This window comes from Kryptolebias marmoratus, linkage group LG24, assembly GCF_001649575.2.
Source record: "Kryptolebias marmoratus isolate JLee-2015 linkage group LG24, ASM164957v2, whole genome shotgun sequence".
NCBI classification, from domain to species: Eukaryota; Metazoa; Chordata; class Actinopteri; order Cyprinodontiformes; family Rivulidae; genus Kryptolebias; species Kryptolebias marmoratus.
In genome coordinates this window covers 10,388,615-10,413,506 of record NC_051453.1, presented here as the reverse complement: position 1 = coordinate 10,413,506, position 24,892 = coordinate 10,388,615, and the positions used below count along the sequence as shown (strand labels likewise).

General features: G+C 40.9%; 2 protein-coding genes across 2 annotated transcripts in view; one reads left to right on the top strand and one right to left on the bottom strand.

Moving 5' to 3' along the window:
* fbn2b (fibrillin 2b) overlaps positions 1–7,916 on the top strand; it is a 60,256-nt gene extending 52,340 nt beyond the window's left edge. The window contains exons 48-65 of the mRNA XM_017406984.3: positions 12–131; positions 271–396; positions 491–643; positions 737–802; positions 910–1,035; positions 1,207–1,326; positions 1,414–1,536; positions 1,858–1,989; positions 2,068–2,193; positions 2,419–2,625; positions 2,876–3,001; positions 3,164–3,286; positions 3,484–3,600; positions 3,747–3,875; positions 4,035–4,154; positions 4,612–4,843; positions 4,949–5,102; positions 5,198–7,916. Coding sequence (XP_017262473.1) covers positions 12–131; positions 271–396; positions 491–643; positions 737–802; positions 910–1,035; positions 1,207–1,326; positions 1,414–1,536; positions 1,858–1,989; positions 2,068–2,193; positions 2,419–2,625; positions 2,876–3,001; positions 3,164–3,286; positions 3,484–3,600; positions 3,747–3,875; positions 4,035–4,154; positions 4,612–4,843; positions 4,949–5,102; positions 5,198–5,575 — 2,678 coding nt within the window. The 3' untranslated portion in view covers positions 5,576–7,916. The remainder of the gene's footprint in view (positions 1–11; positions 132–270; positions 397–490; positions 644–736; positions 803–909; positions 1,036–1,206; positions 1,327–1,413; positions 1,537–1,857; positions 1,990–2,067; positions 2,194–2,418; positions 2,626–2,875; positions 3,002–3,163; positions 3,287–3,483; positions 3,601–3,746; positions 3,876–4,034; positions 4,155–4,611; positions 4,844–4,948; positions 5,103–5,197) is intronic.
* On the bottom strand, positions 7,615–22,401 carry LOC108230678 (cortexin-1). Its single transcript, XM_017407095.3, has 3 exons — positions 22,269–22,401; positions 21,561–21,685; positions 7,615–11,200 (listed from the first exon to the last, which is right to left on the bottom strand). Exon 3 carries the CDS (start codon positions 10,087–10,089, stop codon positions 9,709–9,711), a length of 381 nt encoding a protein of 126 aa, XP_017262584.1. The 5' UTR covers positions 10,090–11,200; positions 21,561–21,685; positions 22,269–22,401; the 3' UTR covers positions 7,615–9,708.
* Positions 22,402–24,892: the final 2,491 nt, after the last annotated feature.

Here is a 24,892-nt window from a genome sequence, read left to right as displayed (position 1 = left end):
TTTTTTTACAGATATAAATGAGTGTATCAGCCTACCTGGGACGTGCTCCCCAGGTACTTGTCAGAATCTGGATGGATCGTTCAGATGTATCTGTCCTCCTGGCTATGAAGTCCATAATGAGCAGTGTATAGGTAAGACAAAAACATGTGCAAATAAAGAATTGCCTTGCTCAAAGTCAAACAAATTAATTTAATTGGCTGCAGGCTTTTCAGCATACACACACCCTACATACCCACTCTCACTTATCTTTTTTTTTCGTTTTTTGTTTAGATATCAACGAATGTGATGTAGAGCCAAACATCTGCCAGTTTGGCACCTGTGCCAACACTCCTGGCAGCTTCCAGTGCTCCTGCCAGCCAGGCTTTGTGCTCTCTGACAACAAACGGCGCTGCTACGGTGAGAAAAGCCTTTGGTTAACACCTGCATGCAGCAAAGTCGAAGATCATAGTTTAATCATGAGCTGACTGGAAGGTTGTGTTTCTCCTGGCAGACACAAGAGAGAGCTTCTGTTTCACAAAGTTTGACTCAGGAAAATGCTCCGTGCCCAAAGCCTTCAACACCACTAAGGCCAAGTGTTGTTGCAGCAAGATGCCCGGAGAGGGCTGGGGTCTTCCCTGTGAGCTGTGCCCACGGGAGTCTGATGGTGCGCAATCTAGACACTCATTTCTTTCTAAAAGTGCACACAGTGTCAAATGTAAACTATGAAAACTGATTTTTTTTTTGGCTGATTTTCCAGCTGCTTTTAACACCCTGTGCCCCTATGGTCACGGAGCGCTGCCTGGACTGGGTGATACTCGAGAGGGTGAGAGTCGCAAAAATAATCTGACTCCTTAAACATAAAGAAGAAAAGGAGAGGTGTTTTGAGGTAGAATTGTAAAAATAGTTTAATTCTCCCTTGTTTGTGTGTAGATATGAACGAGTGTCTGGATAACCCTGAAATCTGTCAGAATGGCATATGCATCAACACGGATGGTTCTTTCCGGTGTGAATGTCCCTTCGGCTACAATCTGGATTACACCGGAGTCAACTGTATTGGTGAGATGATTTCTGATATTAAATTGCACAATGAACAACCTTTTAGTATAAATAAATGAACATATGTCTAGGCAGCTAATACAGGCTTTTAAATCCAGAGTTCAGTCCAAAAATTTGATTGATTTTAACTACTTTATTGCATATTTTTCTCCTGCTCTTTGGTTTCTTCAGACACTGATGAGTGCTCCATTGGAAACCCATGTGGAAATGGAACCTGCACCAATGTGGTGGGAGGATTTGAGTGTTCATGCCAGGATGGCTTTGAGCCTGGATCCATGATGACTTGTGAAGGTCCACATGCTAAAACTGTCACTTTTTTCAGAATGGTATGACAAGGACAGCAAATTAAAACCTCACTGCTTCTCTTCTTGACTCAAGACATCAACGAGTGCTCCCAGAATCCTCTGCTCTGTGCTTTCCGCTGCGTCAACACGTTTGGCTCCTATGAGTGCATGTGTCCTGCTGGATATGTGCTGCGAGATGACCAGCGGATGTGCAGAGGTGAGAGGGTGGAATGTAGCCCTTCCAAATGAGCAATAGACATGTTTTTAATGTTCATGTCTCTTATTTAGACCTGAGTATCAATGGCTAAAATTAGGCCACATTTCTTCTAAGCAGTATTGTCTTAATTATTATGACATGCCAAAAAACCCTCAGTGTGTTTATTCAATTGTGAGATGAAAAAAGAGACTATATGAATATATAAATTTGAAAATATAATACTTTTAAAGTGTGAACAGTTTAGAGGTCTTTCAGACATATTTTTTCAGATTAAAAAGGCTAAGTTTTTTTAGGTGGTCACTTTTCATTGTCCTTCAACAGACCAGGACGAGTGCTCAGAGGGTCTGGATGACTGCGACTCTAAAGGCATGACCTGCAAGAACCTGATAGGAACCTTCATGTGCATCTGCCCTCCTGGCATGCAGCGACGACCGGATGGAGAGGGATGTATGGGTGAGTAAATATACTCCGGCATAGCACAGAATTATTTGTGCTCCTCTTTACTCTTCACATCCTCATTACTGTCTGCAGACTTGAACGAGTGTCGTGCCAAACCAGGCATCTGTAAGAACGGTCGCTGTGTCAATTCTGTGGGAAGCTACCGCTGCGAGTGCAATGACGGCTTTGAGCCGAGCTCGACTGGGACTGAATGTATCGGTAAGACGGCTGCTTATGTAAATCCTGCTGCAGCACGCTGTAGGAATGAAAATACATGTTAACAAATGTGCTTCTGCTGTTGATGGATTTTTAGTTGTTCCAATTCCCAGCTTTTTTCCCCTGTTAGTTCTTTTATTCATTCATCATTTATTAAGATCAATACCATCCCCCCAAATCCCAAATAAATCCATTTGTATATTCTTCTTTTCTATTCTCTTCCTTCAGACAACAGAAAGGGCTTCTGCTACACAGAAGCTCTGTCGACAATGTGCCAGCAGTCGTCAACCAACAGGAACAGTGTGACCAAGTCTGAGTGCTGCTGCAACGCAGGTCGAGGCTGGGGGTCCCAGTGTGAGCTGTGCCCGCTCCCCGGCACTGTACAGTACAAGAAGATGTGCCCACTTGGACCTGGATACACCACAGATGGTAGAGGTGAGGACAAAATGATATAAAATATAAATATAATTTATTGTTACTGTAAAATTTCATCAATCATATTCACAAACACAAAAATAAATCAAATTAAAAAACTGGACAGAGGTGAGGAAAGCTGAGGGACACAAAATTAAGCAAAGCTCTGAGATGGAGTTCTCCTATTGTCACAAATATTCTGCTAACATGTTGAAATGTGAGTCTATTCAAAGCAGATCCCTTTAAAAAAAAAATGTCCCTGCTCTTCCAGACATCAATGAGTGTCAGGTGCTGCCAGATCTGTGCCGTAACGGCCAGTGCATCAACACTATTGGATCTTTCCGCTGCCACTGTAATGTAGGATACAAAACTGACTTCACTGCAACTGCCTGCGTTGGTAAGACTGATCTCTCATCTTGTCTCTTATTTTAGCAGCAAGGCATTATGATAAAAAAACTTAAATACTTAAATAGTTTTGGAATTGTTCTCAGTTTTTACACTTGCCCTTTTATCATCTCCTCTTACATTTCGTCTTTGCCTCACTTTGTGTATGTTTCAGATATGGATGAGTGCTCTTTGTCTCCGAAGCCTTGTAACTTCCTGTGTAAAAACACAGAAGGCAGCTACCTGTGCTCCTGCCCCAGAGGATACAGTCTGCAGCCAGACGGAAAAACCTGCAAAGGTAAATGCACTCAGGAGTCAGTTTAACAACTGCAGCTAATTACAAGCTGTTGTTAAGGACTGAGCTCTCTGCAAAATGTATCATAATTATAACAAATATTTATTGCATTACATGTTGCTCCAATGGTATTCCTGTTAACAAGATTTGCAGGTTTTAGGCTTCATTAGTTTTTGCACTTCTCTTTTTTGTCCTTTAAGATCTGGATGAGTGTTCAATGAAGCAGCACAACTGCCAGTTCCTCTGCGTTAACACCATCGGAGGTTTCAGCTGCAAGTGTCCTCCTGGCTTCACTCAGCATCAGACCGCCTGCATTGGTGAGTCCAAGACCAGATCAGGACAGAATAAAAACAAGGCTGTAAAAGTAAAGTTAATTAAGAGTGATGCAACCTGTAAAGGTACAAGAAAATGCCAAAAAAGGGGTTTCAATTAGTATGTAAGCATTTGTTTTTTTTTGTTGCAGACAACAATGAATGCTCAACCCAGACTAGTGTTTGTGGTTCTCAAGCATCTTGTATCAACACACCTGGAAGCTTCAACTGTGAATGCTCTAAAGGTTTCTCCTTGGACAGCACAGGCCTGGAGTGTGAGGGTGAGCAGACACAATATATATATATACTTTATTTTTTTCTTTGGCATAGTTTATTTTAAAAAATTGGCTCTAGTCAAACAGGTGCAGGTGGCACTCTTCTTGTCGCCACCAAATTCTGCAAAGTGTTGATTTGAATGAGTTAATTTTCTTTCTCCCCAGATGTGGATGAGTGTAGCAGTAACCATCGCTGTCAGCACGGCTGTCAGAACATGCTGGGAGGTTTCCGCTGCGGCTGCCCTCAGGGCTACGTGCAGCACTACCAGTGGAACCAGTGTGTGGGTGAGTTACAGTCTGTGAGCTTTTCATGGCTAAAGTCATCAAAATGGACACATCCCAGAAAGTTTTGGTGAAAGGAAAAAACTCAGGAAGACATTTTAGAAGCTTTTTCAGTTCTGTAATGTGACTTCAACTCAGGCAATATTCACTTTCTTGACTGTTATTAGGTCTTTCTGCAATCTGGAAGATGTTATAAGAGACTGATGTTTATCTTTTTATTACCCATCACCATGAAATGTGAGCAATCATGTAACTGCTTCTGTGAGTGTGTGTGCACCATTAGTTGTGAAATTTTGTGTCTTTTGTATTATACTAGTTTAATGGGTTTGAAAAAAAAAGGTTACTTATAATTCATATTTGTTGAATAATGATTTGCTATTGAAGCTGTAGCAATTTCACACTTGATCTTATTGCGTAAACACTATCATCATCCCAAATCTTCAAACTTTGCTCTCTGCAGATGAAAACGAGTGTCAGGGCGGCACCGTTTGTGGTTCTGCTTCCTGCTACAACACGCTGGGCAGCTTCAAGTGCGTCTGCCCATCTGGCTTTGACTACGAGCAGAATATTGGTGGCTGTCAAGATGTGAATGAATGCACAACTTCCACAAACCCCTGCATCTACGGCTGCTCCAACACTGATGGAGGTTACCTGTGTGGCTGTCCCGGAGGTTTCTACAGAGCAGGACAAGGGTGAGGGAGTGCAGAGTGGAAATTACATTCAGCAGATTGCATCCTGTGTCACTGCAGGATGTGTTGAACTGGAAATAATTCATTTCTCTGTTTGTGTCCTTGCAGTCACTGCATAACTGGCTCAGGTTTCCCAGGCCAGCTTCTGCAGGGTGACGAGGATGACAGTCTTTCTCCTGAGGCCTGCTACGAGTGCAAGATTAATGGAGGAGGAAAGATTGGACGGCAAAGGCGCAACGCTGATGAAAATGAGCTCAACCAGGTACTCGTATTCCAGATTCTCAGTTGGAGTTTGAAGTGAGCAGCTTTGCCCTTTGTGAGAATTCAGTCATCACTTTGTTCTTATCGTCTTTGTAGGAACCACAGGTGAGTATGGCCAGTGTGGACACACAGGCGTCCATCCCCATGAACGTGTCGCTGGCCTCGCTGCTTGACAAAGAGCCTCTGCTGGAGTTTCTTCCTGCCCTCCAGCCCCTGGAGCACCATGTACGTTACATTATAACCCACGGCAACGCCGACGAACACTTCCGCATACTCGAACGTCGTGACGGAAAGAGTGTGCTCCGGCTCAGCAAGCGGCCGCCTCCGCCAGGATCTTACCGGCTGGAGATCGCCAGCATGCCTCTGTTTGGGCCACGCAGACTGCATCAGCTGGAGAAGCAGCATGACAGTGACTACCTACGAGGGGAAATAGGAGACGCTCTGCGCATCAAGCTCCACATCCACCTGCACTGAGCTCAGTGTGTGCAATCCTGCTCTGGACTGAGCTTTAACCTTTAATCCAGTACCTTTCCTGTCCAGTCCCCCCTACACCCAAAGGACCCTCCAACCAACAAGGGGGCAATTAAGGACTATCAAAGACTGAGTCAATCAGCCCAACTCTACCACCACTTTGTTAGTCTTCAAGTTATTTGTTCATGATTTGTGCTTTTTGTTAATTTTTTACTCTGTCTTCAATCATACCTGACCCAGCACTCATACTTTAGATGACAAAGAGGTGCTTTTGTGCTTGGACCACAACAGCTTTATATGGTAGAAGCAGCAGACAGGAACCTTGGGAGTAAGAGTACCACTTTCAAAAAACAGAGTAGCAAGAAATTACACTAAACAGGGCTTGTCTTTATGCAACATGTATGGTAGTATTTAAGCTGAAGGTCTGCATCTAAAATCTTCTTTCTGTTTGTATAAAAAGTAAAGTTAACATTTAGGTTAACTGGTCCAAGAACTCTTTCACCTCTCTGTGATCCTGTAAAGAAAACCACAACACTGGGGATAAAGGTTTGCCCCTCCTAAATATTGTAGTATGTCATTTATTGTCTTTGAGCTCTCTGAAAAAATGTTTAACACGAAGGACTGCAACATTTACACATCATTTCAGGTTCTTAAGTTCATAGCACTCTGTTTTTATGTAGCTGGAAGCCAACCAATGTTCAGATGAGAGAACAGCCAACAGGCTGTGTTCTGCTCTGATGTGACTGATTTTTGCTCCTGCCCTGTGGGGCGGTGCGGTGCAGGGATTTAGCGTGTTTGCGTGTGTGTGCTGTCATGTTTGGTTACCTCAGTACCTCTCGCCGAGTGTGGACACCATGCTGTGATGCTGAATCTAAAACAAAAGAGGGTGCTAGCGTCCTTCAACATCCATCACGGGCTGGGAAACACCATTTAGTAGCTCATAGACTTGAAAAGAAAGTAGATCAGGTCGAGTTTGTGTTTGTCCTTTAAGGGATTTTGATCTCAGGTGCACTGATTCTGGACCTGGGATCCAGCTTGTTTAATATTAAGGCAAAGTCTTATTTTTTTTCTCTCATGTCAACTGTGAGAAACCCATTTTCTCCTGGATTTTCTACAAACTTTTAAACATTTCAGGAGAACAGAAATGTAGCTGAAAATAAACTGACTTTATCTGACTTGTTTGACTTTACTGTTAGCGCGACACCTGAGGATCGAGCCTCGTTTACGACGCAGCAGAGGCTCAGCCCCAAAGGTACATAATGTGTGGAGCTATAGCTAAAAGTACTGCTTTAGAGAGGAAGAGCATGCACAGGTGAACACTAAACCTCACAATAAATGAATGTCAGGTCATAACTCATTACTCGTAAATATGTTTTTTTCCTCTCAAAGAGAAAAAAAGGTGCTATATCATAACATCGCTTATGCTGTAGAAAGCAAGTGCAGTCTTAAATCTGGATTGCAGAAGTGACTTTTTTGCAAAGATTTATTGTTGTGTATGTCTGTCTTTTGTACTGTCTGAAAAACCAATATTATCAAACTTGCTTCTTGATAATTAAATTGTATATTTTTAAAAGAAAACTTGATTTTTTTTAACTGTCAAGGCAACATACATTTGTTTAGGCTTTTAGTGCTATTGACTTTGTTTAGGAAAGAAATCCCCCCACCCCCAAAAAGCATAATGTTTGTTGGAAAATTTGTTTAACGTGAGGAAAATGAAAATAAAATCTGATCAGTTTTTTCACATCCAGGGAAACTTACACTGTCTGTACAATGCCAGAGGTATGAAGGCGTACTCGCAAACCTTGCTGGGATGTATGGTGCTAAATATTCATCTTTTTCTTTTACCATTCAGAGTTGCTGCACTGTTACACAGCCAACAGTTTTATAACACATAGCCATTTTCTAACAAGCAAACTTTTGTATACATTGTATCTTTATTGTCAGTTTGTAATTTTTTTTACCACTTTGATAAAAAGGCGTGTGCTTACTGTAACCCAGTTTCAGCGTCAAACTTGAATACTGTCATCTCCATCTTTTTGCAGCCTCATTGAAAACCAGGAGCAGGTGGTTTCTTTTTTTTTTTTTTTCTAACTTTAAGCTTTATACCAGGTCATATAAGAGTTTAACTCAAAGCTGATGACAATCATTCAGTTGCACCTACAATTAAAAGATCAATATCGATGAGCCATGAGGAACAACATTTATCAAAAAAAAATTATTCATGCACAAATGGAAACCAAAGATTTTTAACAGCAAATGGCAGTCTGTAAAATCAGAGTGATTCACATAATATTGTATGCTTCTGTCCAGTGACATTCATGGAAATAAAATGTTGTGGGTTCAATCTTTACAACTTGTGCTTTTTTTAAACACTTGAATGTAAATACAAAAAGAAGCATAGTGGTAAGTAGCAGTCATTTTATTTTTTCAACATGAACAGTGAACTATCCACATAACCCTGCTACTAGATCAATAACGGAAAAGCAGTTGAGAAAGAAAATCCTGTTATTTCGCTGTTTTAGCCCCGTGTATCAAAAACAAAGCAGATGATCAGAAAAATACAATCACAAAACAGCAAAGCTATTAGTTTCTTCTAAAACATGGCTGCATGACTATTTTAAAAACCTACAGTCTGAAGATTTCAATATTAAGAGGAAGAGACAAAAGGATAGAAAAAAGGAGACTCTGAAACTTGAGTCGAGAATAGAAAAATAAAGCTTCTTTTGCCTAAAGGTTTGCTTCATCGACACGCTAAAGAGCACAACCTGTCAACAAAAACTCTACTTGCAGTAATAAGGGAGGAAATTTGTTTTTTAATATGGCTTCTCAGTTATAGACACAATGACACACAATGTTACACAATAAAGATTTGATGGAAGCTACCTGCTCGAGGATCAGAATCGGCACAAAAGAAGTGAGTATCAGCACTTAAAACTTGAGATGCTTTAAACTGGACCTTGCTTCATTAAAGGGGCGTCTGCTTCAATGTAAACTCCTCCCCCTGAGTTCCTTTATCTGCCTGTGTTACGGAGTTTTCACAAAACGCAGCTTGAGGTTGTGAGCGATGTTCTTATAAATCATGTTCTGGACTTAAAGGAAAGGGCAAGTTCAGATCTTTTGAAGTGCATTTCTGTGAAAAAGCTAGTCTGAGCTGGGTTAAGACCAAAGTGGATTGCTGCTGGTAGCAATTTTATTAAACTCTGCAGGATTACTGAAAGAAGAGAAGTGAAAGTAAACAGTTTATTACAGCAACTATCACAGATTTTTGTGTACAAAAATCAGCAATCTGCTACTTTCCGAGTCGGAATTCGGACCAGTTGATTAGAGAACTTGGAAATTCCGACTTCGGAGTACAAATGGAACACACAACAAGACCAAAATGGATTACTGCCTTTTTGAAACAGTTTCAAACTCAAAAGCTTTACAGCAGTTTGTGCAAATGCTATTTTTTAAACTTGTTCATAGCTGTCTGTTTTGCATTACATGAGTATTGACATGGAATTGTAGGGTTTTTTTTTTGCAAATGTGAGCTGTAGCAATTCTGGTGCACTTCCAGGTGGAGAATCACAATATTTCTGCTGACATATCTATGTTCTGCAAAACTGACGGCAGTGTAAAGGTAAATAATAAAACCTTTGCATGAACTATTCTGAAATTATTGAGAATAATGTTGTTTTAAGATGGCAACAATCCACTTTAGTCTTAACCTCACTCGGACTGGCCATTAGCTCGTCAGTTGGTCAGATATAAACTCTGTTTCTACAACAGGTAAGATATTAATTGTTCATAACCTTTCCACAAAACCCCACTTTAAAACAACTGAACTATTGCTTTAGGAAAACAGACCATGGCATTGTGATGTGGTATGGTTGACTGTTACAGTAGGTCAGGTTAAGGCAGCTGCGCAGCTCATGGTTTCTGTCCTTCGTGCTGAGTGATTGGCTTGCAGGTGGAGCTTCATGTTGAACCACATTTGTTTCGGTTCCAGAGTCTCGCAGCCTCGTGTTTACACCAGGACACAGTGGTTTGAACAGAATGTAAGCTCCTCCTCTAGTGCATTCAAAAGTTTACAGCTAAAGAGTCTGTCTGTGTGCAATGTAAACCATCCCCCCCCCCTTCCACACTAAGTCCACACCCTACACCAGTGCATAATCAAACTGACCCCTCTCCAGCCCCTCCTTGTGGTCAGTCCAGGATGATGCAGGCATGCGGCTGTACGGGTCCAGCAGGATCCTGAAGCATCTGACCAGCAGGAAGACCAAGAAGAGCATGAGGAGCCCTACAAAAGCCAAGGCGGTACGCTGTTCAGTGTCCACCGCAACCAAGGCCAGAGGAGCGCTGCTGCTGCCACCTCCAGGACTGCCGGGCAGGGAGGAGCTGGCCGGGGACAGCAGCAACTCGTAGTCAAGTGTGGCCACATTGTTCATCCTCCACGGGGCCCGAAGACAGGGCTTACACACTGACTGGATGGTCGGTGTGTTTGGTGGAGGTGTGGAGAAGGAGGAGAAGGTGTTCATGGTAGGTAATCTTGAGGAAAAGTGAAGAAGACAGTTTGCAAGTTTTATATTGGAGACCCCTTTTAGCCTAAGATAGCAGATAAATAGTCAGCAGGGGGATGTATTTGTCTACACCGTGTGTGTTTTGACTATGTCAGACATTTTCTTCTGGTGGCCACTTTAGGTTGTCAAATCTAAGTCAGTCAAAGCAACATGACCTTGGCAGGTTTGACCCTAATCTGCTCTGACAACTTGACACACACACACACACGCAAACACTTTTCAATTAACGTGGACTACTTTTTCTGTGTCACACATTTGAGAAAGTGGCCAACAACGCTCAGTTTCTTTCCTATTTTAGTGGCCGTGCCCGAGGCGGTATAATTTTTCTATTTATCAGCGCTGCCCTGCCACATCAGTTTGCTTCTTTGCTCTCAATCATAGAATACAAGACGTGACAACATCTCCTCCTAATGAAAACAAACACACATAAACATCTCTACTCTTCGTCAAGGTCAGTCTTGTCTCAGAGAGTTGATAGAGTGCAGATGGACATCTAATACCCACTTGGGTTCAGCTGTTTTAGAGCTTGTCTGGGTGTTGTGCCACTGAGCTGTGATGTGAACATGGGTGTTACAAACAAACGGCTATTTAAAGCATCTGCAGAGGCCAGCAGCCAGGTACGTGCGTGACTGTTTGTGCTCATGTGTGGGTGTTTTGTTTGCAGCTAATTAGATCTAGAGGTCAGCCGATTAATGGCCTTGAATATTAAACGGCTCATAACCTTTTTCTAATGTCGCTTGCTAAATGCAAAGTCTTCTCTTCGCCTGGTGAACTGAAGCATGATAAGTAGGTCAGTACTGTCGAATACTGAAACAAGTCATTTCCGTCATTTCCTCTCCTTCTGGATGACTGTTTCAAAAACTTGACAAGCAAGAGGTAGGAAACACTTCAAGGAGGGTTTGGATTTGTCTTTTAGAGTGTGTAGAGTCAATAAAAAAGGTGGCTTTATTTGAGAGCAGAATCTGTTTCTGAGGTTGTTTCCAGCAGTTCTCAGCAGATATGACAGAGTGTCATTATCAGACTTATTACTATCAGATGCTCCTGGTTACACCGAGCCAGGGATGCCCACCTAAAAATAAACAGAGACATCTGGTTAGAATTGATCTAAAATCTCACAAATGAAGCTATAATTGGTGTAGTCTGTGTTAAAATCAGCTTTATACAGGTTTTCCATTATTCTGAATATGAGCCATAACAAGAAGATAAAGTCATTCCTTCTTCATTTCATCATCCACTGTGATAATTATGACCCTCTGCTCTTAAAGTGACAGTGGCATTAGCCATCTGTACGGAGAACATGCAGCACTAGCATTCTCTGCAATGACACTCAATTAGGAAGCTGATTATGGTGTCATTATGACCACATTAGCAGTAATGAAAGCATGATTATAAACAACGGTGGTGCATTACCTCACCCACATTTGTCCGTGCACTTTTAAAGAGGCGCATTTGCTCCCTTGTTGACCCCCTTCGTTTGTTTGACAACATTATGGAGGAATAGACAAAGTGTTGTGGAGCTTTATTAATAATTTATAGTCACACCTCCCACAGCAGGCCAGGTTTCCAATCACTGAAGGAATGTGGTGCATTTACACAGAACACGGCCATAAGTTTATAAAGACAGACAGGAGAGCAAAAGATGGATGAGCAGAGGAGAAGTTCCTGTGGTGACTGGGCAGAGGTACAGAGGAGATGCACGCTGGTACAATCTGCTCCAACTCTCCTCTGCATGACCATGGCAAAATGCCTTCTATATACACTCCCCGCCTCTGCCTGTCCATTGTGTTCAGTTCAAAGGTTTTCTATCTGACTGCCACTTCATCAGCCAGAGTCTCCAGGGTGCTCGCTGCACCAGGCTGGCTGGCAGCAGGGTGACACACCTGGGAGGTGACACTCACACTGAGAATAAATGTGCACTTTGCAATTGAACAAAAATAGACCTGCTGTGGATGTGCAACTAGATATTTACTGACTTTTAACCATGGGAGATACAAAGTCTAAAAGCACAGGCACAAAAACAACACAACTGTTTAAAACAGCCACGGCTCCACGTCCTAAAAGCTTTACTCAAATGAGACTTTTGTGACATTTTGAAGCCAAACTACTAACATTTTGTTTGTTTTTTTAGCAGCAATATTGCCACTGTCACACACATTTAAAAACCAAACTTTAGTCCGAAATACTAATACACTATAACTTTAAAGTCAGTACATTTTGTTTTACCTGCTTGTGTGGATACTGTACCTTTAAAAAAACAATTCTGCACCTATAGAGACAAAAATGTACATTTGTGTTCTGTTATTAAAAGAAAAAAAGTAGCAGCTGGAAACAAGCATGCACATTCACACCCACAATTCTTTTTGACTCACCAGTTAACCTAACAGGCATTTGATGGACTGTCAGTAGAAGCCTGAGTGCCCAGATAACACACACACACACACACACACACACACACACACACACACACACACACACACACACACATAGAAAACATGCAAACTCCATTCAGAAAGGCCACAGCTGAGATCCAAACTACAAACCATTTCACCAATTCTGTATCTTCACCTTTCTGTGAACTATACTTTTTTATAAAGAAGATAACATTTTAAAACCTGCATACTTAATTTATGTTCTTTTATGTTCTCCTTCATGAATAAAATATTTCAAACTATGACAGAAGACAAAACTGAAGGTAGTAACAATTTCTATACAAGCAGGAAAGGACCTGATGGAGCAACTTCAGGTATGCCACGGACCGAAAATCTGAACAATTCTCATATCTGCCTTATGTTTCAAAGGTATCTGTGAAAATTAAGAAACTATGAATTAAAAAGGTTGCATTTCCATGCATTGGTTCACAAATGCATTTGTTGTTATTTAATGCCTTTAATAAATGGATGGGTGGCTGAGCTTAAAAATAAGAGAGAAAATGCTTCTTTTTATTTGAATTAGTAACATTTACCATTTTATACATCTAATATACTATTACTTCTATTTAAAAAACATAACTATATTCTTAGGTGGTGACTTTGACTCATTGATCTAGTGAATCCAGTTACTTATTTGAATAAAAAAAGTAAAGTGTCAAAGTTACAGTATTTTCTGCCTTCCGACAAGCCTTTATAGATTCAGTGACCCAAGAGTTAGCCCTGGGCTCCTGAGGTATGCCTGGGTCTAAATAAGAAATTTGGAAGTAGAAGGACGACAGAGATTGCTCAGCTTATTTTCCTCCTCGTTAAATCTTGCTCCTACCATCACTCTCCATCAGCCTCACATGCATGAAACTGCGCACACATGCGCAAACACACGCACACACACAAACTGTCATCCATCAGCCTCGTCGCGCATTAGTTCGCAGCCACTCCATCTCTCCTCCAGGTCCACCAACAAGACCCTTGTAACGAAGGGAAGTGAAGCAGACACTCGTCAGTCTTCATCAAAATGTCCTCGAGTGGACATCTATTTCACACGTGCACACAAACACACAAGCACATACACAAACAGTGCAGCACAGGGAGCTCATTCATACTCATAAACACATAATAAGAGGCAAACTTTCAAAGACATACTGTATCTGTGAGGAAGTTTTTTGGGTTTTTTTGCCCTCGATTGGTGCCATCTTTTCCTCAAGCTGCCATTTGTCAAGCCAATATTGGCAGAATCCAGTGGAGTGAAATAAATAATGAGAGATGAAATAATTTAGTTACCTCTCAGGTGACCAGGGTGTCAATTTTTTTCCCTCTGCAATCCATTTCACACAATCAAATTAAAAATTGAATTTAACTGCAGGATGTAAGGCACTAAACTGAAATAATAGCTTTGCAACCTTATGGAAATAGTTGAAAATTGTTTTTTTTTATTGTTTATGTATTGATGGATGAACGAAATGGCATAGGTACCAAAAGGATTAGTCTTTGCAAGGTTTAGCTGAACAACAGGTTCCTTCATTCACTGGGATATGTCATAAAAACAAGCTGAAATTTGATGCATATACTGGCAAGAATAAGTAGAGCTGATTGTCTTCTGTATAGCATTGTTGCATTAAGCCATGCAAAGGAATGAGTCAGCCCGTAGACATAGTGCATATCACAAAGAAAAAGGGTTGTAGCATTGAGCTTTGGAGTACCCCTGAAAAAAACCCAATATGATGCAGATGTTTGTTCTTGCAATGAGAGCTTGAAATAACACCCAGTGGTTCAAACTAGGAGCATACTCTAGATGCCCATATGAATTACGAGATATACATTTTTACCAGGTAAAAATCACTTTTCAAATACGCAAGTATTGAAAATCTGTGTAATATATCTGACAAGCAGATGTGCAATGTTGCTATTATTGACTTATCAAGCTTCCATCTGGCAACCAAAGTCTCTAAAAGTGTTGCAGTAACACAGATGTGGCCAAAACAAAAGAGGTACAGTAGACAGTAAAAAATAAAAAACATTCCTCATGCTGGTTGTTTGGCTTTACTTTTTAGTGGTCTTCATGCTTGCCAACCGGTCCATCAAATATTGTTCCCACAACCACACAGATATCGTATTTAAACTAAATACAATCTTTTTTACAGGGCATTTGTAGACTACAACTGTCCTCTCCCTTAAGACCCACAAATAGCCAGCCTAGCAAATCCCCACACTGTTCAGAGTTTAGACAGCCTTGATTTGTTATTATTTATAGCCAGAGTGAAGCCACTCTCTAAAAGTAATTAGACTTTAGGAACAAAAAGAAAGGGAGGAAGAGAGCATCAGAGAACAAGTGGAGAAGGAGAGAGACAGAGATGGTAAATGGTGGTCTCAGCCTCGGCCTGCAGGGAATTGAATTAACCCTTTCCAATTTGCTGCTTATAAAGATAAAGTGGACTTGAAGAAAAGGCTGAGCGGAGCTGCATGTGATCCAAAAGCTCGGACGGGTATCCCCATCAAGGCCATACGGAAAATATGCTGTTTACAAGACAAACATGCAGCAATGAGAGGACAGCTGCACGCACACGCAAATATACATTAATACACCCATATGGAGGGGAAGCCCTGGCGAAAATTTATTGGAACAACCTGCCATAAACATTATTGATAAATTAAATTTTATGCTGAGATATAGGCATGCTTGTCTTGATTCATCTCCCACCTCTGGGAGTTGGCGCCCGCAGTGTCTGCAGCTAATGAGGACAATAGAGACCAGGTCACCTTGAGCTGTGAGTTAACAACAAACCTTTGCCTAATACCAACCTAATCTAGCTTTTACAGGTGTATCTTAAGCGGCAGATAACTGTATCTCAGGTCTTCCTCAATATGTGTGACTGCTTCCTCGTTGTTTGAGGAAGCAGTCACACATATTGACATATACAAGAATACTCAGTGAGATTTACAGACCTGAACACGACTGTTTATAACAGGTAGCACCTGGGAGTGATGGAGTGTCTTTGCAGTCATTCTTTTTTACATCTTGGCTCACAACCAGCCATCCTCACACAGCCACAGTCATAATTAGGCTGGCAGACAGTCTACTGTACGGGTGATAAAGTCTGGCAGTAAAATATTCTGCATTTCAAACACAGCCAGCTTCGCGCACACAAGCGTGTACAAAAAAAGGTGTGTATTTGTGTGAGATTTGACGACCCTGTTCTTTTGCTGAGCATACATGCAAATGAGAGGCAAGGCTGCAGGAAAAAAAGCCTTCAGCACTGCTGACCTTTTGAAACAAAAAGGTTAGCGACATACCAGAGAGAGCAATACACTTTATGTTTAGAAATTTTTTTAAGAACCTGCCTCTCCTACATAAAAACAGCCACATTCCTACTGCTCAGTCCTCCTCAGCAGTTTAAACATTTGGTTTTACTGCAAGCCATCTCTGAAATAAAAAGTGCTAAAAAACACAGACAAAAGCTGAAACTTAAAAAAAATGTGTTTATTGAGAAAGACATTTATATGAAAGTGGTTTCATATAATCTGTCCAATCCCTTCATAGATGGAAAGATGCTTTTATTAAATTCTGCACCTTTTTCCTCAAACACATTTGCAAATGAAAAGTTGTTTTTTTTCTGCAACAGAAAATTAATCTGACTTGCTTGGATCTTCTGAAACATCTAAGACTAAAACTCTGCACCCCCTGGCAATTTCTGATAATGACTTTGAAGCGGCAAGCAATTTAAAAAATTTTAGTACAATTGATCTGCAAGTGAATGACTCGTGAATAAGACTCAGAGATATTTGAACTCCTCCGCTTTACTGGTCCATGAGCAATTTGAAATCAATTTACCGGTCCAGAAGGTGTAGATCATGACTGAAAGAACAAGATCCTGGATTCAAGCAGCTGAAATTTACCTTCTTTTTCGGGTGGCTCAACCTTAGAGAGAAGATGAGGGGCACCACCATTTGAGGGGAGCTCAGAATAGAGTCGCTGCTCCTCTGCATCACAAGAAGTCATTTGAGGTGGTCCAGGTAATGATTAGGATGCCTACTGGATGCCACTGTCTGGAGGTTTTCTGGGCACGTCCCACTGGGAGGAGACAGAACGCACTGGAGGGATTATGTATCCTCTCTGGCCTGGAAACACTTCAGTATTCCCCAGGAGGAGCTAGAGAGTGTTGCTGGGTTTCCCTCCTGGACTCGTTGCCTCTGCAACCCGACCACAGATAAGCTGAAGAATCTGTGTGTTTAAAACCTAGTGCTAATTTTACCTAAATGTTAAAACTAATACTTTTATCCCTAATATTTATAATTTAACATTTTATATCTGCAAGTGACAGTGGTTGATGTTACAGACAAGATGACCACAGAGACCAGTTTAAAATGCTTTGGCTTGATATTGATTGATATTTTTTTTTATAAAACATTAAATAAATGAAGCTAAACCAAGTCTAAGTTTGAAAAAAATCTCAGACTGTCCCTTTAGGTAATCCCAGCTACAAAACTTTTAAGGGGGCTCAAACCTTTGCGTGCCTCTGCAGAGGGAAAGACAAATGGAGCTGTACACAGATGAAGGAGCAAAGGGGGGAAAACAAGTCCTTTGTGATTTTCAACAGCAGCAATGCAGCTGAGCAATTTCATCTTCAAAGCTGCCTACAATCTATCATTTTATCACCAGAACAGAAGAACACATTTTTCTTTTATAGCAAATTTATAGGTTTACCTGAGATGCCCGTGCATCAGCAGTAAAAGAATTCAAAGCTCCAGATCAGGATTTTATTTTTTTTTTTCACAAAGACAAGACAAGCTTTCTATTTTACCTAAAGACAACGAGGCTTGTTAAGAAGCTGATAGGCTCATCTGCAGAAGGGTGAAGTGCATGGTTCTCTAATAAATGCCAAGTGCGATCAGATCTCCAGACAACAGGGGGAAGAGAGAAAAGAACAAAAGCAGCAACTTAAAAGTGGCTGCAGGAAAGAGCCTGACAATTCCTATAGATGTTTGTGCCACTCTCCTTGAAAGCCTGAAACACGAGTTTGTCTTGGTGCCACTGCTGAGCACTTTTACTGTGGATCATAAATCCTGGATATTTGTAAGGGAAGGAGAAACAGAACTGGATTCTATTCTAGATGTCCTGGGGAAAACTAAAAGTTGAAAATGCTTTTTCTTAATTCAAGATTGTATTGACAAAGAGACATGCATTAATAGTTTGCGTTTTGAAAAGGGACTTCCGTAAGAGTTTTGGTATAAAACAAATAGAAAAATCCTAAGAGCTAAACTGTTTTTTTAATCATTAAAAAAGTCTTTTGATGACTTATATGCTAATAATATCTGTCAACTAATATTTAGTTAGAAGAGTTGCCTGTTTAGGAACAAATTTCTAGGCATTTTATTTATTCATCTATTTATTTTTCCCATTTGATTTCTTCTGTAAAATCAGATAAATGTAGCTTCTTGTTTTCAAAAGATTTTGTTTGGGTATTTGCAGGGTTTTCTAGGTTTTCTGCTTCACAAACTGTAAATAAAGTGTGAAATAAATGTCACTGAAAATATTAGCAGTTTTAAATGATTAAAGGGGGGAAAAAAGGTTAAACCGACACATTTAGAAGAAAATTTCATTTGACCAAGTCATGATTCTCTAGGTTATAAATAAACTTGTCTTCCCATGAAACCCTGGAGAGAGTTTAAGTCAAATAATAGGGGTCCTGAAAGAGATTTGTCGCCTCCAGCCATGACTGATGGAGGTGGACAAGCCCACCTTTCCCTCCTGCTCAGCATCACCGTCTTAATCAGCTCTAAAATTCTTTCTGTCCCACCAGTCAATGTGAATAAATGTCAGGTCCAATCACATCTACTCTATATTTAATTCACAAATCACTGATATGAAATATTCACACAAGGATGGGGATGAAAGGAGTGGCAGCAGGTTGGCAGTGAGTGGGAGACAGCAAGCAAGGGGTCTCTACTTTGCCTTAAGGAAGTGACAAATCAGATCAAATATAATTTAAGATGTAAAAGAGCAGCTGACTTGGACGATTAAACTAAATAGTTCCTTTAAAAAAATAGCTCCTGTCAAAGGAACATTGATGACAGCTCACAGGAAAATCCTAAAGGTGAGACAAGAAAAATAAAAATGATAGGAGAGAATAAAGCAACGTTTTAGTTGAAACTATACCAAAAAAAAGGACAGACATAAGGAAGAGACGGAGCGTACAGAATTTTAAATAACTATGATTCATGTCTGCATTCAGACAGAGAAGAAATCAGCTGCGACCCGGAGAGCACCTGGGGTCAGGTGGCATCAATCAGATACATGTGCAGGTAAGCGGATGAGAAAAATATTCAGGCAGGGGGGTGGGCTCATATTAACAAAAAAAAAAAAAAAAAAAAAACTGAGAGGAGATTTGAGCCAGAGGAAAGACAGAGGTGTGTAAAGGCCAATATGGAGATGTCAGCACTCTTAGTCAGAAGACAGCACTTCTGTCCTACCATCAGGCAGCTGTTCTGTCAAGTCCACCGGGACAGAACGAAGCCAGCCAACCAGCCCACAATGAAGGCCATATATTTTACATGCCCTGCCCACACATCGCTTGCTCAAAACCAAGGTGGAGAACAGCTGAGAGTTAGCATTAAAAAGTCAGCAACTTTCTTGTAGACGGTGAAGGGAAATGCCCTGAAACGTCAGAGAACGCCTTAGCCAGGATGTAAAACAATGCTTTTCAATCAGCGAGGCGGCAACGCAACATCCGTGAATGAAAAAATACTAGATCAGGGTGCGATGTCTGGTAAATCCAGCCCACGTTTTAGGAGAAAAAAAAAAGGAACTTTGGCAGGGCTTAATTTAACTTTCCTTGGCTGAAGAAACCACCGGTTACCATCGATTAGCTGAAGTGAAGGTGGTCTGTTCAGCACCTTTGCTGACTGAGCTCACAGCTGAGTGGGTTGTACAGACCTCCTCAGGCTAAACACAACCAGGGCAGAAGAAAAGATATCTTATCACTACACTTCTCTTCATGACCCATCAGCAGATTTCTTTCCTGTTCCAGCATTTCTGTATCCTGGGGGGTGGGGTTCTTTCTTCCAGCTAAGACAAAAAAAGGGACAATATATCCATAACTCTGAATTAGATACCGAAGGCTGATACATGAACAGTTGATTTGATGGTTTCTCTTAAACAAGACATCAAAACCACTTGGGGGACCACCTCACTCGTGCTTGTCAAGGATGAAAACCCACAATGATTTTGTCTCACCTCCTCTTTAAGTCATTTTCATCAGAACTGCTCCCCCCTCTCTGATGGTTCTGCAGGAGGTGGCCCTTCGGGACATCAAGGGCCACATAATGTAGAGTGAAACTGAACCACGCTCAATGTAACACTCCTATTATTTCAAGGGGCAATTCACGGAAATACCCACAAAACACGCAGGGGAGATCTTGTCCCACATTTCTGCATAAAAAAAAAAATAATTTCAGAGCTGTGCAGCGTGACATTTGAATTACACGTGTCAGAACGACTTCAGTGGCTTCACCTCCACACTCAGCTGCTTTTAAACAACACCTGAACAACGCAATAAAACGAGCACCTCGGTGAGCAGCGAAGAGTAAATGATACCCGATATCGCAGCTAATAACAGGGACTGGCAGCGACACAGAAAGAGATACCCGTGTGGCTCCAGAACTGATTCTCTAATGTGCTTCCTGTAATGCTGTACATCCTGACAGGTGGGCGAGGAGGTCCAGTCCCTGGGTTTTCTGTTTTGTCTCCATCCCTCCTCTCATTACAGGACATTACAAGATGACACTGCTAGCTTTCTGCCAGCTGGCATCACAACACATCCTGTTTATCTATTTTAATTAGTAAACTGAGAGTGGTCAATAAAAGCCAGTAGCCAAAGGAAGTTCCCACAATTTTTTTAAAATAAAGGTTTTATTGTCCTGGTTTCCTTAATTGTTTTTGTGAAAGGGATGGATCAGATACGTGGGGTTCTGTGAAAGGGTTATTAACAATCAACATCTTACCAGTTCTAGATAGCTCTTTGAACTGTTTCAGTGAAATAAAATATAGTATGAAAAGACCAATTTTGACTAGACTGTCAAGATCTAGTCATAATGGGACAAGAGTTGTTCAAGCATTTATACACTGCATGATAATGATATAATCAGCCAATTGGATGAATTCTCACTGTCCAGAATGATCCAACTCAGTTTAGATGAGACTGACTGAGATGCTAAAGCACATTATTGCTATATTCAGCAACAATAATATGCCTGCTTCGTAATATCATGTTGCACTTACACCACTGCTCCAGCAAAAAGTCAAAACAAATTAAAGGAAGAGTAAAAAGAATTAACCCAAACTTCAATGAAATTATTTCCCACTTTGTTTAAAATAAAACTGACTGGCATTCATTGAGTCCTGTTTTATCTTTTGCAGTTTAATAGAGCAGAATGTAGATCTGGATTAAAATCTAACAGGGTTTCTCTGCTCTGCACCAACCTCAGCACCGAGTTTTATTAAATTCAGTCCTACCTGATACTGCAAACAGATAAACAAGCAGCAATGAAAGCACTACTCCACTTTCTAGTTCCCACACTGGTGCAGGAGCCCCTCAGCACACAGTGTGCTGTGGACATCTGGGGTGAGTATCAATACAACTTTCATTAAGCTGAAAGAATACACACCTCCATCACATTCAAGATACCAAAACATAGATCACTCATTATGGCTAACATGTGAATTATTCAGCAGTTGTCACTGTAATGTGAGACAACACGGATGGCAGGAGCCAGAAAGGCTGCGGTGCATCCGAAGCTTGGCACAGATTTCAGAGCGCTGCATAAATAACACACCTGCATGAGAGGGAACTACGTCCAAATAACAGCAAGGAGCTGGTCATGTGTGCAAATGAATTCCCCATCAGCATCAACTGCAAACCTGAAAAGGCTAATTAGATTTTTTTTTAAAAAAAGAAATGAATCAAATGTGATTATTTAGTCTGAGTGACAGCTTTAAATTAAATTCACCTGAGTTCTTCAAGCTGTGTGCGTCAGTGTGATGATCTATACGGGAGGGTTCAGGAGGAAAATATGCACCCGACGCCTCAGCAGGACTGTTCGATCCATATTTCCTGAAGGTGACTCCCTTGGAGCTAGAAAGAAAAGAAATCTTAGAACAGTCACAGTAATTTCATGGTACACGGGCATGTCTGTCTGAGACTTTTGTTTTGCTTTTATAGTCTCAAATAAATCAAAGTAAACAGGGCTGCTCAAAGGACTGATAGTGGCATGGTTATTAACTGCTTCTCCACTTTTTACTTTTATTTTCTTTAATCTGCTGCTCCTAAAGTCTCAAAGTGGTCACTTGGATCAATTAGCAATTTAGATTTTCATTTTAAAATATGTTTCCTTAAACTCTAACAATGCATGCTTGGATTTGTGCCTCATTATCTTTGTAAAGCATCTCAAATATCGGCTGCTGTTCGTTGGCATAATCAGCTTTAAGGCATCAGAGAGGAAAACTTGGGAAGTTTTGACACCAATGTTTCCTGAACCACTCAGCAATGGACTTTTAAACTTTACAACACAGCATCTTACACAGTATCAACACAGTGTCGGAGTGCCTCATGAGCACGCAGATTAAAGCCTTTCACGCTGATTCTCTCCGTGTTTCTGCGCTTCACGTGTTCACCTGTTCAAAGCAGACATTAGAAATGCCAGTCATGTCGCACCGACCTGATTCAGGTGTTCGTCCGCAGAGAGCGTCTGTCCGCGTCAGTCCGACCTGCTGGCTGCAGCCGGAAACTTTGGGATGTGCTGAGCTCGTCCGTCCTCCAGCCTCCACCTCCTGCACCTCCTCCTCTGCTGCCGGGAGAGAGGACTGAAGAGCAGGCTGCGACTCTTTAAAGCTCCCCACCCACCCAGGCCTCCCCTGGGGGGGCGCACAGCCAATCACAAACACCAGATCACCCATGTAGCACCGAGCTGATCAGAAATGTTAAATCATCTTTAATAAAATACAAATATAGTGTGTTTTATTGTAGGGGTTTGTTGTTGTAGAAAACGAATGTTGGCTGTGTCATTTATAAATCATAAATCAGCTCTTCATAAATTTCTTAAACTTTTTTTTTTTTTGCATATTCTATACCTGTCAACACCCCCAATACACACACACACACACACACACACACACACACACACACATATTACCCCCACCCCCAAACCTACATCTGCTTATTGCAAAGTATGAAATCAAACCTAAATCTTAACAACACCAAATGGTACAGTTTGAAAGAGTTTACTCTTGGCAATTTCCAGGTATGTTGAGATGCAATTCTGAAATGCGGGTACGCACTCAATGTAAACAAAATACTCAGCTCAATCAGCCAAAAGCCGCGTGAGCCTGAGTCATGCGATTGTCCCACATTAAGCCATTGGTAGTCTAAGTAAATAAATATGGTGGAATTGGACAAACGTAGAGTCAAGAAGAAGACATCCAGAAGGAAATTTCAGAGTTAATCTGCTGTTAAAAAGAGAAAGTACGAGTTAGAGAGCTGTAAAGAATAAATATCGAGGATCAAGCAGGGCGATGGAGCAACATAAAGTCAGAGTTTGGCATTTAAACACACAAAGTTCTTCTAGATCTATAAGTTTACAGTTTCAACTTATCCTGCTTTTTTATCTGCATACTTTACTCAACAAATCTTAGTGTAAATATGTACCAGTACACCAGAACTGTCAGACATCTTCATCCCAAACAGCTCTTCCATTTTTGACCTATTTTCAGTCACTTCTGCTACTTCCATAAACAAACAAGGTTGTTTTTAGCTGTTTGAAGTTTGCTTACAAATTTTTAATTTAAGGGCACATTAACCATTGACATTAGAAAAATGTTGAATGTGCAAGGAGTACCTTTAAACCATTTGCCTTCCATCTTTTTCCTTATTCAATATTCAAGCACTAATGCACACCTGAATGCTGCTGCATGTTTTAACTAAGACCCATTTAGTATATTTGGGTCCGCTTTTTTTTTTTTGTTTGTTTGTTTGTTTTTTATGGCTTCATTACAATTCAGGATGAGCTACTTCTCATGAATGAGTGGTTCAGTTTGGTTTTATTGATGACAATAATTACAGTGCATTTTAAGTATAAAAAAGAAAAATGTATGTACCATTGCAGCTGGAAAACATGCAGCAGAATGTAGTCTATGGACGATTTTCCGTCCATATTTTTTTTTTTTTTTGCCAGGATGTAATAAATTGTTAGATTTTTTTTTTTTAATGAAATCACTCTATTTCTCGCGAAACAGCATCACTGTCCACGCTGCTGCAAAGCGGAGGAAGGACACGTTTCTCACCAGCGTCACATGTTGCCCCCTGGTTCAGACGGTGATGCTGAGAATGTGTGGGCTGACACAGAGGAGTGTTCAAACCTTCGACCACCGAGCTGGACACGCATCTATTATCTCTGCTCTGATTTTAATTGAAACAATTTTCTCCTGGAACAAAATGGCAGCTCCACATCAGAGGCTGAAAATGTCTGCAAGTTTGAAAATAATTAAAATTAAAATAAATTTAAAAAAGGGGTGTTTTTGTTCATTCTTAGCGGAGTGGCTGTGTGGGTGTGAGCAAGTATATCACTGATGTTGAGTGTGCTTTTTTTCCAGGTGTGTTTGTTCAAATGTGTCGGACTGTGATTGTGTGAGGAGGTCTTCATTGGAGTCAGAGAGGCCAAATGTCTCCTTGTTAAACCAATAAAAACTGTGTATAAATATATTGTTCTGTGCTTCTGCAGTTCTCATATATGTAAGTGAAAAGGCTTTTTTTGTACTTCTGTCTGCACATTTGATTGTGTGTCTGTGTGTGGGTGGAGGGGCAGGTGGCTCTGGCCAATCAATAAGCCTGATAATTAGATCTGAGGGGTGTCGTTATGGTGGCCCCTCAGGCGAGCAACGCCTCCTCTTCCGTAAAGAGCATCGTTGTCTCATCTCCTCGGAGCCAGCACAGCACCTCATTGACCTTTGCAGCCAATACAGTTCTGAGTGGACACCATTTATTTTTCCACAGCGTTTTCTGTTGTTCGGAAGACATACTGTTGCTTAGAAAGCCACCAAAGTTTGTCACTAGATCTCAGGTTTTAGCTTATTGCTTAATGCAATATTGCAAGATGTCATGCTTGGAGTATGGGTTGCAAATGACTGCCAGCTGCTATCACACCAAATTTTAGTACTGTATTTGTAAAACTGACTGAATTATAGCCATTTTTGTCTTTTGTAAGGTCAGTTTGCTGTGGTGGCCAATGATAATTTCCTAACAGTTTAATTACAGTTCATCCAGTAGTTCCTTGAGATATTTTGCCGA